Genomic DNA, 16,711 nt, shown 5'->3' on the forward strand with positions numbered 1-16,711 from the left:
AGGTATACAAATGATCCTTACTATCAAACAATGTGTGTAGGTTACATGTATCAAATGTAATTAATGTCTAGATACAAAAGATTTTTTTTAAAATTTATTTGTGTATGTTTTCTACCTTATCTAGTTTCTGCTCCTGCTTAGCGTTCAGCATACAGGGAGTGGGACGACTGGTTCGCCTGTTGTCAGTATAATGTGACCGGGTGGGGTGTGTTGCTTGGTGTCTTCGGCGGCATGCTTCAGTGATATAGCACTATAAAATGGGCAACAGTTCCACTATACAAGAAGACACAACACGAACATACCGCAGTCTCCCAGTACACTCACCTCGCACAACATACACGCAACACACCGCATACATGGGAGGCCGTCCTTACATATATGTACATGACCATAGCTGTTAATAGGACGTTAATAAATCAAACAAACAAACAAAAAAGAAGTACAACACGTAAATTTATCGGCCTACACCGTCATTTGACTCCACTTTTATTTTAGCCAACACATGCGCAGTCAACCATTCCTAATCAAATATCAATGAATAACATCCGGTAAACGAATTGGAACGCAAACGCACGCAAACGAACGAAAGCCCAAACGAATCAAAACGCAAACGAACGCAAACAAAATCGAAACAAAACGCAAACGAATCTAAAACGCGTTTGAGGGAATGTTAGACGCATTACGTACTGTAGATATATATAGTAATCGGATATTCAAATATCTAAAGGCTCCCGAATTGTCAAATTCCAGTGATAAATATATGGCGTTTTAAGTGTTAAATGAGAACATTAAGGAACAATGTACTTCCAAAGCTTTATTTTAGTGTAGTATGTATGTCAGATACAATATGTACAGGATAGAAATGGTGTTAGAAAGGAAATTACAAATATAAATTGGAAACAATAAATGTCATGAAGAATGTCCTATAAGGCTATATCTAAAAACCATACTGAATATTTCATAATAGTAATGAAATAAACAAAATACTATATTGTTCACACAATTTGATTGAAGTACAGATCCTGATTAATGAGAGAATCTGAAACCTCCCATTAGGGGTCACGTCCAGATGACCTCTGGAAATAGCACTACCAGAATCTTAACTGGGGACGAAATAGTTTGAAAAAGCTGTCCGAATTATTTTCGTGTACGTAGTCATCTCGCAAAAAGCACAACAAAACTTGGTTATCAATTGACGTAGCAATGTGTAGAAAATGTATTTGATGTGAAGTTCACGTGGTCAAAGTTCACCCGAACATGACCTTTTATGGGATACTGTCAGATCCTCTTTTGGACGGAGTGGTTATAAGGATACGTATTTAATCTCATTGAAAGGTCTTCTTATTATAATCCAACTGGCAAAATTAGGAAAGTTTCTTTCACAGAATTATCTTGGTTCTGTAATATGCAATATATATCTTCAACTGCTGCGAAAGATAGCTATAGCTATTGAAATTGGCTATGTTACTAACTTCTAAATGGAGATGGAAGAATCGTGGAGCGTCTTTGGTTTGTGGTTCGGTACATTTCTTAAAGACAGAACACTGAGCGAATATTTCGAATGTTATCTATATCTTAATATTGTTCTAAATGGTATACTCCTATCAGGGAAGTTGTAATCTATCATTCAGTATAAGGTTTCAGTTCGTCAATGATTTCTGTAAGAGAGGAAACTACTATAAAGCGCTATATCATCATTACATCAGCTAGAACTACATATGACGCTACTTATTGTCGTGTAAGTAGCCACCTCGCTCGATGATCGCAACAACGCTAAAGTTTTTTTTGTGTCGAAATGTTGTAGTCAATCGTTGTAGCTAGGTCACGGAAGTAAGTTTGATCTTAAGTATAGGTGGTATAAAGGTTACTAGACTTGCCACCAGTCTCTAGAATATCAAAGAAACACTTAAATTTGGCTTGATTATTTATGTCTTTCCTACGGATCTGATTCTAAGTTTTAAACTAGTGCGAGATAATCTAGTAAAGAACTCTCTACTGAGAAAGTCTTATCAGCAACTAAGGGTCTGGTGGCCAGTCTAATAGTTTACTAGAAAGTAAAACTGTACGGGCTATACTCAGATCTGCCAAAAGACAATTATAACTTTAGTGTCAATGATTTATGTTACGAATGGGAAACCTTCCTAACTGACTTTATTCTTCCTAATGCCTCACTTGGCACCGCCTCACTTTTGGCCTTGAGTTGAGTGTTCGCCCCTGTGATGAAGGCTCTGGGTTCTGTCCCCTGGCCGAGACACACCAAAGTCTATAAAAGTGGTAGTTTCTGCTCCTGCTTAGCGCTCAGCATACAGGGAGTGGGACGACTGGTTCGCCCGTTGTCAGTATAATGTGACCGGGTGGGGTGTGTTGCTTGGTGTCTTCGGCAGCATGCTTCAGTGGTATAGCACTATAAAAAGGGCAACAGTTCCACTACATGAATATACCGCAGTTTCCCAAAACACGCACCTCGCACAACATACACGCAACACACAGCATACATGGGAGACCGTCCTTACATGACCCTGGCTGTTAATAGGACGTTAATTAATCAAACAAACAAACAAACGAATGGGAAATGGGAAAACACATCAATTTTCAACAGCGTTTTGTTCTTCACACTCCTATCAGAGAATAGCAGCATGACTTCATTCGATTATCAATAACGTCGACGTTGAAAATTTGTGATGTGATATTGAGAATAAAAGAAGTTCGTGACAAAGTTTGATGTATCAAGTACATATATACAACTGTCTTAGAGTGGACTAAATCGATATAATGTGGTAGAAAACCGTATAACCAATCATTTGTCCTACGATCCACCAAATAGATATAGGGTCCTAAATGAGTGTTTATTTCATATAAGGCTTTATGAGACGATTTTCATCGAATGAAATCTGACATGATATCACAACGCATTTCCAGCCAATAAAAAGTTATCTAGGTCACATTACATTTACACATATGCAAAAGTATTACACGGGCACAATCAATTAATATCAGGCGTATTATGTGATAATTACTGATCCATATCTCATATGTGACTCATAATCCACTATGTTATCTCCTAAGAATCCTTTATTCCACCGTGTCCATATATATTCGGTAATTCGATGTATACCTTGTCCCATTTACGGCCAGTGATCGGTGGACCTAGGAGAAAAAGCATAATTTTTAGACTGGTTGATAATGTGTTCTGTTCTATTAATAGCTAGATCACTAAAACCTCTAACGGATGTGGTATGTTTTGTATGGTGGTTGTGTTGGTAGGGGCACTACGATGTGTTCATAACGAATGTCCTTGTATTTTGTTTGGGTGTAACAACTGATAGTGAATTTAGGTTTTTTTGTCTACAAAACTAATTAACTCTGGACGAAACGCCTGTTTGGCAGCATATAACGATTTGGGTCACTTAAAAACGGAGATACGAGATAAATGCCATTAGGGATTGCCTCCCCTGTTTGTAATATTGGTGTGGATGTCTTTATGATATAGTACATTAGTTTTGTGTCTGTGTAATAGAGGCGCTATGTCAATGAAGGTTGCCGACAAAGACAGAACAGAAAGATCACAACTCATTAATTGATATTGACCACAGATCTATCAGTGATTAGCTTTATCATAAAAATCATACAATTTACCTTCATATGTTCATGTTTATATTTCATGCTTTTGTTAATTCCACGCGAAGCAGATCAAGTCTAAAATTATTGTTGATAATAAAAACATACAACTATGATCGATATGACATGAATGAGACAGGGAGAGTTAGTCTGACCGGAGAATGCGCGTACAAATCTTCTACCTCGATAAAACTTACCGCATTTGACATGCATAACCATTATTCTCAGTACAGTTGGCAGCAACATGATCTAAATAATCCCCTCTCAATAGTCGTTCCCTGGTATAATTTAAACCCATACAGGGTTCAGTATCGTTGTTCGCCGTCAGATCCAAGAATGGCACGAGTCGTTGGTCTATTTGTGTAAGATTCAATCCTGTCCAGACCTTCCCCTCAGGGTAGCGATAACCGGCTGTAACAACAAGCACTATAGTAGCATCATATTATAACGCCAACATGTTTCTGACTGCTTCATTGGTTGGTTTACTTTATTATATTAACGTTCTATTAACAGCCATTCATATGATTGAAAAAAATAATCCTTAATACAACTAGAATACCTTATAATTTTCACTATTCATAAATGTATCGATGAGTTACCCGATTTAGGATGTTGCAGTTACCATAACCACGGCAAAAATTGTCATTTTTAGTTACTCTCATCATACGCAATTTTACACGCTTGATTCCGAAGTCTGTGTATGACTTGCACTTCAAATATTGTTAGAAGACAACATCTACGGTTGTTATGTCCGTGAACAGACCGTACGATTTTCACGTATTTTTGTTTGTTTGTTTGATTAATTAAAGTCCTATTAACAGCTATGGTCATGTAAGGACGGCCTCCCATGCATGCGGTGTGTTGCGTGTATGTTGTGGGAGGTGCGTGTTTTGGGAGACTGCGGTATATTTATGTTGTGTCTTCTTGTATAGTGGAACTGTTGCCCTTTTTATAGTGCTATATCACTGAAGCATGCCGCCGAAGACACCAAGCAACACACTCCACCTGGTCACATTAACGTATTTTGTACCGTCGACATGTTGGATATGGGTAAATGCAGTTACCCTTATTCAGTTCCCCCTGTGAGGCAATCTGATTAAAATACAGATCCTTATAACCACTATAGGTTCAATAGAGGATCTGACAACATGCTATAAGGGGTCACGTTCGGATGACCTTTATACCACGTGTACTTCAGATCAAATGCATTTTCTACACATTGACAACTCCATTTCGTCCCAGTAATATATACATTTATTTTTGTTGTGATCTTTTGGCGAGATGACTTTATACACCAAAATAATTCTGAAAGTTTTTTTTCAAACTATTTAGTCCCCAGTCAAGATTCTGGCAGCTGCAATTTGATTGGCCATTTCCAAAAGTCTTCAGATCGTGATCCCTAATGGGATGTTGTCAGATCCTCTTATCAATGTGGTGATAATAAGGATCTGTAATTTAAGCAGATTTGTGTCAGCCTTGCCTGATATAGAGTGAACAGGTCAGGACTGGCGGCATGTGTTTGGAGAGACTGCGGTATTTTCGTTTTGTGTCGTCCTGCATAATGGAACTCTTGCCCTTTTTATAGTGCTATATCCCTGAAGTATAACGCCGAAAATAGCAAGCAAGATATCATTACCGGTCACATCATGCAAATATTTAATTACATCAGACGAACGGTCTGATAGATACTCAGCGAATATCGACAGTCGGCCATGATACCTACTATGTATAACGGAGCAAACTTACTTAATTCCAACAACCTGATATAGATGATATATGTGTGATCTGAGTAGTCGTATCTATTTGTAATCTGGATAAGGTCAGCACCAAGGTCTGCACATGCTTCCTACAAAAGAAATCGATATATACTGTTCACATTTACAGGCGTTCGTCAGGTATGTCTATCGACCTAAATTGGAGATACGTACAGTTCAATTTGTTTCGAAATTAGAAATGTCCTTAAAATGTTTTATTATTTAAACATCTTATAAACAGCCAAGGTCATGTAAGGATGACCTCCCATGTATGCAGTGTGAAACGTGTGTGAAGTGCGCGAGGTGCGTATTATAGGAGACAGCGGTATGTTCATGTTGTGTCTTGTATAGTGTAACTCTTACCCTTTTCATAAGCTATATCATTGAAGCATGCTAACACCAAGGAACACACCCCATCAGGTCACAGTATACTTAGAAAGAACTATTGAAATGGTATGTAAGGCATTAGCATAGTACATGCTGCCCCTATTGCATGATCGTGAAAGGCGACTAAATTTAGGATATTTTCTCTTCTTCCTAACTGACTTTATCTTTCCTAATGCCTCTCTTGGCAACGGCTCACTTTTGGCCTTGAGTTGAGCGTTCGTCCCCTATGAGAAAGGCTGTAGGTTCTGTCCCCTGGCCGAGACACACCAAAGTCTATAAAGTGGTAGGTAGGTTCAGCTCCTGCTTAGCGCTCCGCATATCGCAGTCCCCCAAAACACACACCAGATCACATACATGGTAGGCCGTCCTTACATGACCACATATCTGTTTATAGGACGTTAATTAATCAAACAAACAAAATCTTAGCGCTCAGCATACAGGGAGTGGGACGACTGGTTCGCCCGTTGTCAGCATAATGTGTCGGGATGGGGTGTGTTGCTTGGTGTCTTCGGTGGCATGCTTAAGTGTTATAGCACTATAAAAAGGGCAATAGTTCCACTATACAAGAAGACAAAACATGAACTGCCCCACTCCCTGTATGCTGAGCGCTAAGCAGGAGCAGAAACTACTTATGAAGCAGAAGTTTTACAAGATAATTCTGCCTATGTGACCTTGAATGAAGGTCAAGGTCATTTATGTAAACAAACTTCGTAGCCATTCATCCCAACATGTCAGATTCAATATCAGATCACTAGGCCTCTTGGTTATTAAGAATTCATCTAAATATTTTAGCCTTTTTTGCCCCAGTGACCTTGGGAAAAAAACCTTCAGACAGGTGAGCTAATGATTATCAAATACACAGTACCTTTGCTTCTTCCCAGGTCTTCTGGTCCAATGATACAGTAAAACAAATATCATTTATTCGTCCCCAATTTTGTGGGCATCTCGTGGTGAGGTAACCTACAATGAACAAATGTTCTTATGAAAATAACCTTACACAAGTCTCCTTGTTTCGATACAAATAATCATACCACAGTCTCATTGTTATCAAACAAGTTATCATACCACAGTTTCCTTTTTGCCATCCAAATAACCATACCAGTCTCCTTGTTACTCTACAAATAGCCATACCAGAGTCCCTTTGTTACCATGCAAATAACCATATAACAGTCTCCTTGTTACCATACATTGTCAAATAACCATGCCAGTTTTTTGTTACCCTACACATAACCATACCAGTCTCTTTGTTATCGTACAAATAATCATAACACAATCCCCTTGTTACCATTCAAATAACCATATCACATTCTCCTTGTTACCATACAAATAACCACACCATTGTCCTTGTTACCATAAAAATAACCGTGACATTCTCCTTGTTATTCAACAAATAACTCTACCACATTATTCTTGTTAACATACAAAAATAACCATACCAGTCTCCTTTTTACCATTCAAATAACCATATCACAGTCTCCTTGTTACCATACAAATATTCATACCACAGTCTCCCTGTTACCATACAAATACTGCCCTGCAGGTAGGGCGTTAGAATTGTACTTGCTGCCCCTATTGCATGATCGTAAAAGGCGACTAAATTTAGGATCTTATCTTTTCTATTCTTCCTAACCGACTTTATCCTTCCCAATGCCTCCCTTGGCACCGCCTCACTTTTGGCCTTTAGTTGAGCGTTCGCCCCTGTGAGGAAGGCTCTGGGTTCTGTCCCCTGGCCGAGACACACCAAAGTCTATAAAAGTGGTAGTTTCTGCTCCTGCTTAGCGCTCAGCAAAAAGGGAGTGGGACGACTGGTTCGCCCGTTGTCAGTATAATGTGACCGGGTGGGGTGTGTTGCTTGGTGTCTTCGGTGGCATGCTCCAGTGATATAGCACTATAAAAAGGGCAAAAGTTCCACTATACAAGAAGACACAACATGAATCCCGAAACACGCACCTCGCACAACATACACGCAACACATCGCGTACATGGGAGGCCGTCCTTACATGACCATAGCTGTTAATAGGTTTGTTTGTTTGTTTGTTTGTTTAATTAACGTCCTATTAACAGCTTTGGTCATGTAAGGACGGCCTCCCATGTATGCTGTGTTTTGCGTGTATGTTGTGCGAGGTGTGTGTTTTCGAAGACTGCGGTAAATTCTTGTTATATCTTGTATAGTGGAACTATTGCCCTTTTTATAGTGCTATATCACTGAAGTAGCCGCCGAAGAAACCAAGCAACACACCCCACCCGGCCACATTATACTGATAACGGACGAACCAGTCGTCCCACTCCCCGTTTGCTGAGCGCTAAGCAGGAGCAGACACTACCACTTTTATAGACTTTGGTGTGTCTCGGCCAGGGGACAGAACCCAGAGCCTTCCTCACAGGGGCGAACGCTCAACGCAAGGCCAAAAGTGAGGCGGTGCCAAGGAAGGCATTAGGAAAGATACAATCAGTTAAGAAGAAAAGATAAGATCCTAAATTTAGTTGCCTTTTACGATCATGCAATAGGGGCAGCAGGTACAATTCTAACGCCCTACCTGCAGGGACGTTAATTAATCAAACAAACAAACCATACAAGTAACCATATCACAGTCTCCTTGTTACCATACAAATTACCATACAAATAACCATACCGGTCTCCTCCTTTGTTTGTTTGTTTAAATAATTAAAGTTCTATTAACAGCTATGGTCATATAAGGACGGCCTCCCATTTATGCGGTGTGTTGCGTGTATGTTGTGCGAGGTGTGTGTTTTGGAAGACTGCGGTATATTCATGTTGTGTCTTCTTGTATAGTGGAACTGTTGCCCTTTTTATAGTGCTATATCACCGAAGCATGCCGCCGAAGACACCAAGCAACACACTCCACTCTGTCAAATTATACTGACAACGGGCGAACCAGTCGTCCCACTCCTTGTTTGCTGAGCACTAAGCAGGTTTGTTTGTTTGTTTGATTAATTAACGTCCTATTAACAGCTATGGTCATGTAAGGACGGCCTCCCATGAATGTGGTGTGTTGCGTGTATGATGTGTGCGAGGTGCGTGTCTTGGGAGACTGTGGTATATTCATGTTTTGTCTTTTTGTATAGTGGAACTATTGCCCTTTTTATAGTGCTATATCACTGAAGCATGCCGCCGAAGACACCAAGCAACACACCTCACCCGGTCACATTATACTGACAACGGGCGAACCAGTCGTCCCACTCCCTTTTTGCTGAGCGCTAAGCAGGAGCAGAAACTACCACTTTTATAGACTTTGGTGTGTCTCGGCCAGGGGACAGCCATACCACATTCTCCTTGTTACCTTACAAATAACCATATCACAGTTTCGTTGTCAACATACAAATAACCACACCAGTCTCCTTGTTACCATACAAATAACCATACCACATTCTCTTTTTTACCATACAAATAACCATATCACAGTTTCGTTGTAAACATACAAATAACCACACCAGTCTCCTTGTTACCTTACAAATAACCATACCACAGTATCCATGTTACCATCAAAATAAAACAAACAAAGAACATAAAAATAACCATACAGTCTCATTTTTACCATATAAATATGCTGCAGTCTACCTGTTACCGTAAAAATCCTAACTACAGATAACTCGATATGTAGGTAAGGAGTGAATACCCCTTAAGGCAGATACGTAATAACTAGATACTAAAACTTTAACGTCATATAACTCGATTGTTTGTAAGAAATGAAAATCCTTAACTCAGACGAGACGAGAGGAACATGGCGGATATCGGTAACACTCTATGCCCTGTAACCTAGTGATGGCAAGTGAAATGTTAATATTACCATGCTTAACACAATGGTACGTTGTTCCAGCCTGGATACACATCTCTTCTATACCACACGTGTGTCCTTGACATACACCGCCAATGCCCTACAAAAGAATTATAAAATCAATTATATTTTACATAATACTTCAAAATAAAATTTCTACTCTATTTTGTCTTTTAGATGATAAACAGGGCCATCAACACTTTTGGCGAGTAGGGAACTTCATTATCAAGCCGCAAACCAGCCGCCTTTCCCACCACCATATGTGTAGATTATTGTGTATCTCTGTCGGTATGCTTCCCTGACTATATCACGGAAAAAAAGTTCTAGAACAATTACAAGGAGACACAACACGAATATATCGCAGCCTCCAAAAAATAAAGAAATTAATTATAACACACCTCAACAGAATTAACACCTGGAGAAATCCTAAAATAACCCTCGCTGTTGATATCTAATAACCCAAACGAGAACCAAGAGTCTCTCCCCTGAAATTTTGTGATTGTTACTATCACTTGTTAGGTCACCTGAGTCGAAGTCTCTAGTGACCTATTCTAATCGCCTTTTGTCCGTCGTATGTCCGTAAACAATTTACAGTTTAGCTCGCCTATTCGAAGAATAGGGGGAAGGGGGAGCTAATGTTGTCACCCCGGCGTCGGCGTCAGCGTTGGCGTCCCATTTCACGTTAAAGTTTTTGAGCAAGTTTCTGTTTCGTCAATTGTTTAAGCTCAAGTCATCATAAATGTTTATGATTTTATTTTCCTAATGTGTATGGATGCTGAACGTGATAATACAACCAATTTGGGGCCCTTTAGGGGGTTTTGAGTCTGTTAATTTGTCATATTTCCATGTTAAAGTTTTTGAGCAAGTTTCTAATTTGTCGATTGTTTAAGCATAAGTCATCATAAATGTTTATGATTTTATTTTCCTAATGTGTATGGATGCTGAACGTGATAATACAACCAATTTGGGGCCTTTTAGGGTGTTTTTGAGTCTGTTAATTTGTCATATTTCCATGTTTAAATAGTAAATACTTGAACATCAACTTCTTCTGAATAGGCGAGCTTTGCTGTTCTCCAACAGCTCTTGTTGACTTCTTCTCCAAATCTGCTGAAGCAATTTCAATGAAATTTTGCACAAACCTTCTAAGGCATAAGGCCAATCAAAATTGTGAATTATATGGTCCCCACCCCTCAGGGGGCTGTGGGAGGGGGTAAAATTGAGTAAAATTTCAAAAATCTTCTCAACTCACAGATGTGGTAGAATCAAATACTCTTCATAGATAGAAAGGTCTTAAGGTCCTTTACAATAATTGAGAATTATATGACCCTGGGGTCTCTAGATTCCCCCTGGGGAGGGGGTTAAGTTTACTATAGTTTATAAAGGGAAAACACATTTTTGCGCATTATTTGGTCATTTGTAATAGGAAATGAGTCAAATGTTGTCAGAATTATCGGTACGAGATGGCAATTTAATCCTATTAACCAATTTTCTATGACTTACCCCCAGGGGCCTTAGGGGCGGGGTCAAAAGGGGTCAAATAGGCTAAAACTTCAAATATCTTTTTCTGAAATTCTGGAAATGGTAGAATCAAATACTTTTCATTAATAGAAAGGTCTTAGATCCTTTACAAAAATTGTGAATTATATGACCCTGGGGTCTCACGTTTCCCCCAGGGGAGGGGGTCAAGTTTACTATAGTTTATATAGGGAAAACACATTAATGAGCATGTTTTGCTCAATTTTCATTGGAAACGAGTCAAACTTGGTTAGAATTATTAGCCTGAGATAGCATTTTAATATCATATCCACATTGGTCCTGGCCGACCCCCTGGAAGCAGAGTGGCGGGGCTAAAAAAGGGGTCAAATAGCTAAAACTTCAAAAATCTTCTAAAATTCTGGATATAGTAAAATCAAATAATTAGCCCACCATCGTCAGATGGTGGGCTATTCAAATCGCCTTTCGTCTGTGGTCCGTCGTCCGTCCGTTAACAATTCTTGTTACCGCTATTTCTCAGAAAGTGCTAAAGGGATCTTTTTCGAATTTCATATGTAGATTCCTCTAGGACCCTAGTTGTGCATATTGCATTTTGGGACCGATAAGTCAACAAGATGGCCGACAGGCGGCGATCTTGGATTTTGGTAGTTAAAGTTTGTTACCGCTATTTCTCAAAAACTGCTGAAGGGATCTTTCTCAAATTTCGTATACAGGTTTCCCTAGGACCCTAGTGGTGCATATTGCATTTTGGGACCGATCGGTCAACAAGATTGCCGACAGGTGGCCATCTTGGATTTTGATAGTTAACGTTTGTTACCGCAATTACTCAAAAAGAACTGAAGGGATCTTTCTCAAATTTAATATATAGGGTCCCCTTGGGCCCTAGTTGTGCATATTGGATTTTGGGACCGATCGATCAAGAAGATGGCCGACAGGCGGTCATCTTGGATTTTGATAGTCAAAGTTTGTAACCGCTATTTCTCAAAAAGTACTGAAGGGATCTTTCTCAAATTTCATATGTAGATTCCCATAGGACCCCAGTTGTGCAAATTGCAATTTGGGACCGATTCGTTAACAAGATGGCCGACAGGCGGCCATCTTTGATTTTGATAGTTTAAGTTTATTACCGCTATTTCTGAGAAAGCACTGAAGGGATCTTTCTCAAATTTCATATGAAGGTTCCCCTAGAAACCTAGTTGTGCATATTGCATTCTGGGACGGATCGGTCAACAAGATGGTCGACAGGTGGCCATCTTTGATTTTGATAGTGAAAGTTTGTTACCGCTATTTCTGAGAAAGCACTGAAGGGATCCGTCTCAAATTTCGTAAGTAGGTCCCCCTAGGTCCCTGGTTGTGCATATTGCATTTTGGGACCAATCGGTCAACAAGATGGCCGCCTGGCAGCCATCTTGGATTTTGATAGTTAAAGTTTGTTATTGCTATTTCTAAAAAAAGTACTGAAGGGATCTCTTTCAAATTTTATATGTAGGTTCCCCTGGGGCCCTTGTTGTGCATATTGCATTTGGTAACTGATAAGTCAACAAGATGACTGCACGGCCGTTATCTTGGATTTCATTTTTGAAGGTTGTTACCACTATTTCTTAGAAAGTACTTTAGTGATTTGTCTCAAATTTTATATGTAGTTTGTTTGAAAAAGTTTGAAAAGCAGGGAAAAGATCCCTCTTTCCATTGTCAGACATAGATCATTCTTTGGTGGGCGCCAAGATCCCTCTGGGATCTCTTGTTATAGATGGAAAGGTATGACCCTGGGGTTTCACGTTACCCTCTGGGGAGGGGTCAAGTTTACTTTAGTTTATATAGGAAAAACATATTTGTGAACAATATTTGCCCAATTTTCGTAGGAAATTAGTCAAACTTGAATTATTAGCCTAATATATAGCATTTTTACATCCAAACGTCCTCGATGACGCCCTGGAGGACCAGAGGTTTAGGAGCAAACAGGGTCATAATGATTAAAATTTCAAAAAATACCTCTAAGTTCACAGGTTTCATGGAAGCAAATACTCTTCATAGTCTAAAAAGTCAAATTTATAAATCACTGACCAACTTCAAGGCCCAGCATATAGTGTTTATATGTCTTTAATTTGTTTCATTATATATTCTAACTCAGGTGACCGTTAAGGCCCATGGGCCTCTTGTTATTAAAGTAGTATATTTACCTCTGGTATAGCGCTTCTCCTGGTGGCTCTAAGATTTTCCCAATCTATGCTCCACACCCTCTGTCTTTCGTCATCGTCCGAGTTCATTTCACATTTATTATTGTTAATATCAAACTGGGCGTGTCGACATAATTTGAAGGTCACACAAATCTCTAGACATTGGTAGTACGTAGATGTTGGGATTATCAGAACTTCTTGTTTGATAAGCGGCTTGATGAAAGGGATGCGTAGTTCTACAACTGACTCCACGAACAAAATCAATGTCACAAACAATAGCAAAAAACACAATTTCACTTCAAACACCGATGACATCATGTTTGTATCGCTATCTGTGAGGTCAAATAATTCATAACATGTTTAGAATTCCTGCGGAATTTGGTTTTGAAAACGTAGGAATACATGCCTGATGCAGTAGGAACTGCAAGTCAATCGATATTTCTTACACATAATGGTAATATTGTAATGATAACGGCTTTTGTATTTGTTCAGATAACCAAAAATTTAAATTCACCAACAATTTACAATTACATGTTTTTGCAGCAGCGAAAAACAGAGATTGTGGTTAGTGATACATCCGAATCAAGTATAAAATACTACAAGTCGTCATAGAAACAGGTTGGAAACAAACATCAGTTGTATGTATTCGGTCGTGGTGCAAATGGCATTATTCAAATGGTATCTTAAATATTCAAGAAGGATGCTTTCTTTGTAAATCGGAACAATGCACAATATATGTACCCAATTAAAAGTTGTCATAGCAACAACATATAACAAAACAAAACTTGTGATTGTATGTGGTGTAAATGGCATTACGCAAGTGTTACCTTAATAAAAAGTTTCTTTGTAAAGCAGTATTTCAATACATAATATATTAAATCAATTTTCAAAAAGTATGATTAGTCTGTATACGTCATAGAGCACACACAAACGTCCAATTTGGCGATGAGTTCCATTAGATGGCTTTGCATTAAAGTGCTATTTTCAGTAAGTTAATTTAAACTATAATTGAAAATTTTCATTATTAATAATTACATTTTAACAATGATTTCCTTTTGATGGCGACTGGGGCCGATTTGGTAAAAATTTAAATACAATTAGAACTCATTAAATTAACATCACAACATTTAACGTGTAATAATTTCATGTACATTTGATGTGTATAAAGTTGTTTTAATTATCTATAGAATATACACTTTTAGTTGATATGTGTATCACCTCAATTTATTTGGTAACAATGTAAATACAATTAGAAATCATTAAATTGACAAGACGTCATTTTTCATGTACAATTTGTGTTAATAAAGTTACATTTATTATCCATAGAATATACACTTTCATTTGCTATATTTATCACCTCAATTGATCAATTAATAATTTAACATTATGTCAGTTACATATGCTATAATTAATGATTCTATTTCTGCATGCTTGCGATAGTATATCATAACATAATAAGCAATACTGTAACTGTGACCGTTTCAGATGTAAACAACAGTTGGGTAGTTGATCGGTTCGATATTCGATGGAGTGAACATTTGTAAAGTATGATAAGTATCTTTTGTTTCCCTAGTCGAATTACCGTAGTATTATGGTTCAAACAGAAATGTAGAATGTCTTTTTTAAGGTAGCTCCATACTTTTGGGAAAACCCATCCCATTTTTTTTCTAACAGGTCTTATTATCTTGCATTTTCATGTAGATTTCAAATCTGTAAAGAAAAACTACTTTTTTTTAGATATTTGAGCTTGAAATATGCTACCCGTGCAAATTTGTTGGCCGAAAAAAAAATATAAAAAAATATGTATTATTAAGGTGAATGTAGTCTCGATCCAGTTGATTTTTTATCCTATATTTCTAACGATAGAACAATATATATTTGTACAAAAGTCTTGTATTTTTACAAATGCTAACTAATTTTCGTTATTTCCCGAAACCGTTTCTATACGTAATTATCATGTTTTGCCTTATTTTTGCCACTTGAAAATCAATGAATAGCCCAAAAAGGAAAGGAAAACCGAAGTCAATTACACAACACAATATTTGCATATTATATGCCCAAGGTAATAAAACATGGGGTCCTCGATCAATTTTTCATAATTTGAGTAACTCCCAACCTAATCCCATTTCAACCAGTGCTAAGATAGGTCATAGTTGACTATTTTTTGAAAATCCGCAAAACAACATTCCAAATCAGTTCATATGTTTTAGGTCATCTGATTCGTAGGACCTATAGTCTTCATGTTTCGTCTGTCGTCGTCAGCCGTGCGCTCTGCGTTAACTTTTTCACATTTTAAATTTTTTTCGCAAGTTCTACCAGTGCGATTAAGCTTAAACTTACATGAAATAATCCTGACATAGTCCCGACCAGGTGTTGTTATTTTTAGCTCACGTAGCCCGAATGGCCAGTGAACTTATGTCATGGGGCGGCGGCGTCCGTCCGTCCGTCCGTCCGTCAACATTTCCTTTAAAACGCTACTAGTCCTAAGTTCTGCATGGATTATAATTAAATTTGGCCAGAAGCACCATTGGGGGAAGGGGAACAGAACTTTTAAAAATTTTGATTCTGACAACCAACCCCACCCCACCTCTCCAGGGGCAGGAGGGGCCGGGTCAAATAGGAGAAATAGAGGTAAATCCTTCAAATCGCTACTTTTCATAGATTTCTACATGAATTGTAACCAAATATGGCCAGAAACATCCTTTGGGGAATGGGAAGAGAGTTTGTATAAATTTTGGCTCTGATCCCATGGGGGCAGGAGGGGCGCGGCCCAATAGGGGAAATGAGAGGTAAATGATTTAAAATGCTACTAGTCTAAACGTTTTCATGTATTGTAAACAAATTTGGCCAGAAACATCCTTAGGGGAAAGGGAATAAAATTTGTATAAATATTGGCTCTGACCTCCTTGGAGAAGGAGAGGCGGGTCACAATAGGGGAAATAGAGGTAAATCTTTTAAATCGGTACTATTCATAGAGTTCTACATGAATTGTAACCAAATATGGCCAGAAAAATCCTTTGGGGAAGGAGAACAGATTTTTTTTAAATTTTTTGCTCTGACCCCCTGGGGGCATGAGAGGCGGGCCCAATAGGGGAAATAGAGGTAAATCCTATAAATCCCTGGTAGTCCTAGTGTTCTGCATAGATTGAAACCAAATTTGGTCAAAAACATTCTTTGGGGAAGGGGAACAGAGTTTGTATAAATTTTGGCTTTGACATCCTGGGGGGCAGGAGGGGCGTCGCCCAATAGGGGAATTAGAGGAATATTCTATAAATTGCTATTAGTCCTAAAGTTCTGCATGGATTAAATCCAAATTTTGCCAGAAACTTTCTTTGGGGAAGAGGGACAGACTTCGTATAAATATTGGCGCTGACCCCCGGGGGGCATGAGGGGCGTTGCCCGAAAGGAGAAATAGACGTTAATCTTTTAAATCACTACCAGCCATACATTTCTGTATGGAATGTAAACCAATTTTACCAGGAAC

General features: G+C 38.5%; 1 protein-coding gene across 1 annotated transcript in view; it reads right to left on the reverse strand.

Moving 5' to 3' along the window:
* Positions 1-813: 813 nt before the first annotated feature.
* Positions 814-16,711, reverse strand: part of LOC138306423 (C-type lectin domain family 1 member B-like) — a 51,432-nt gene continuing 35,534 nt past the window's right edge. The window contains exons 2-6 of the mRNA XM_069246870.1: positions 9,569-9,656; positions 6,625-6,719; positions 5,365-5,464; positions 3,816-4,029; positions 814-3,147 (exon numbers count right to left, since the gene is read on the reverse strand). Of these exons, the coding sequence (XP_069102971.1) occupies positions 3,126-3,147; positions 3,816-4,029; positions 5,365-5,464; positions 6,625-6,719; positions 9,569-9,611 (474 nt within the window). The 5' untranslated portion in view covers positions 9,612-9,656 and the 3' untranslated portion in view covers positions 814-3,125. The remainder of the gene's footprint in view (positions 3,148-3,815; positions 4,030-5,364; positions 5,465-6,624; positions 6,720-9,568; positions 9,657-16,711) is intronic.

Source organism: Argopecten irradians, chromosome 13 (assembly GCF_041381155.1).
Source record: "Argopecten irradians isolate NY chromosome 13, Ai_NY, whole genome shotgun sequence".
Classification (NCBI taxonomy): Eukaryota; Metazoa; Mollusca; class Bivalvia; order Pectinida; family Pectinidae; genus Argopecten; species Argopecten irradians.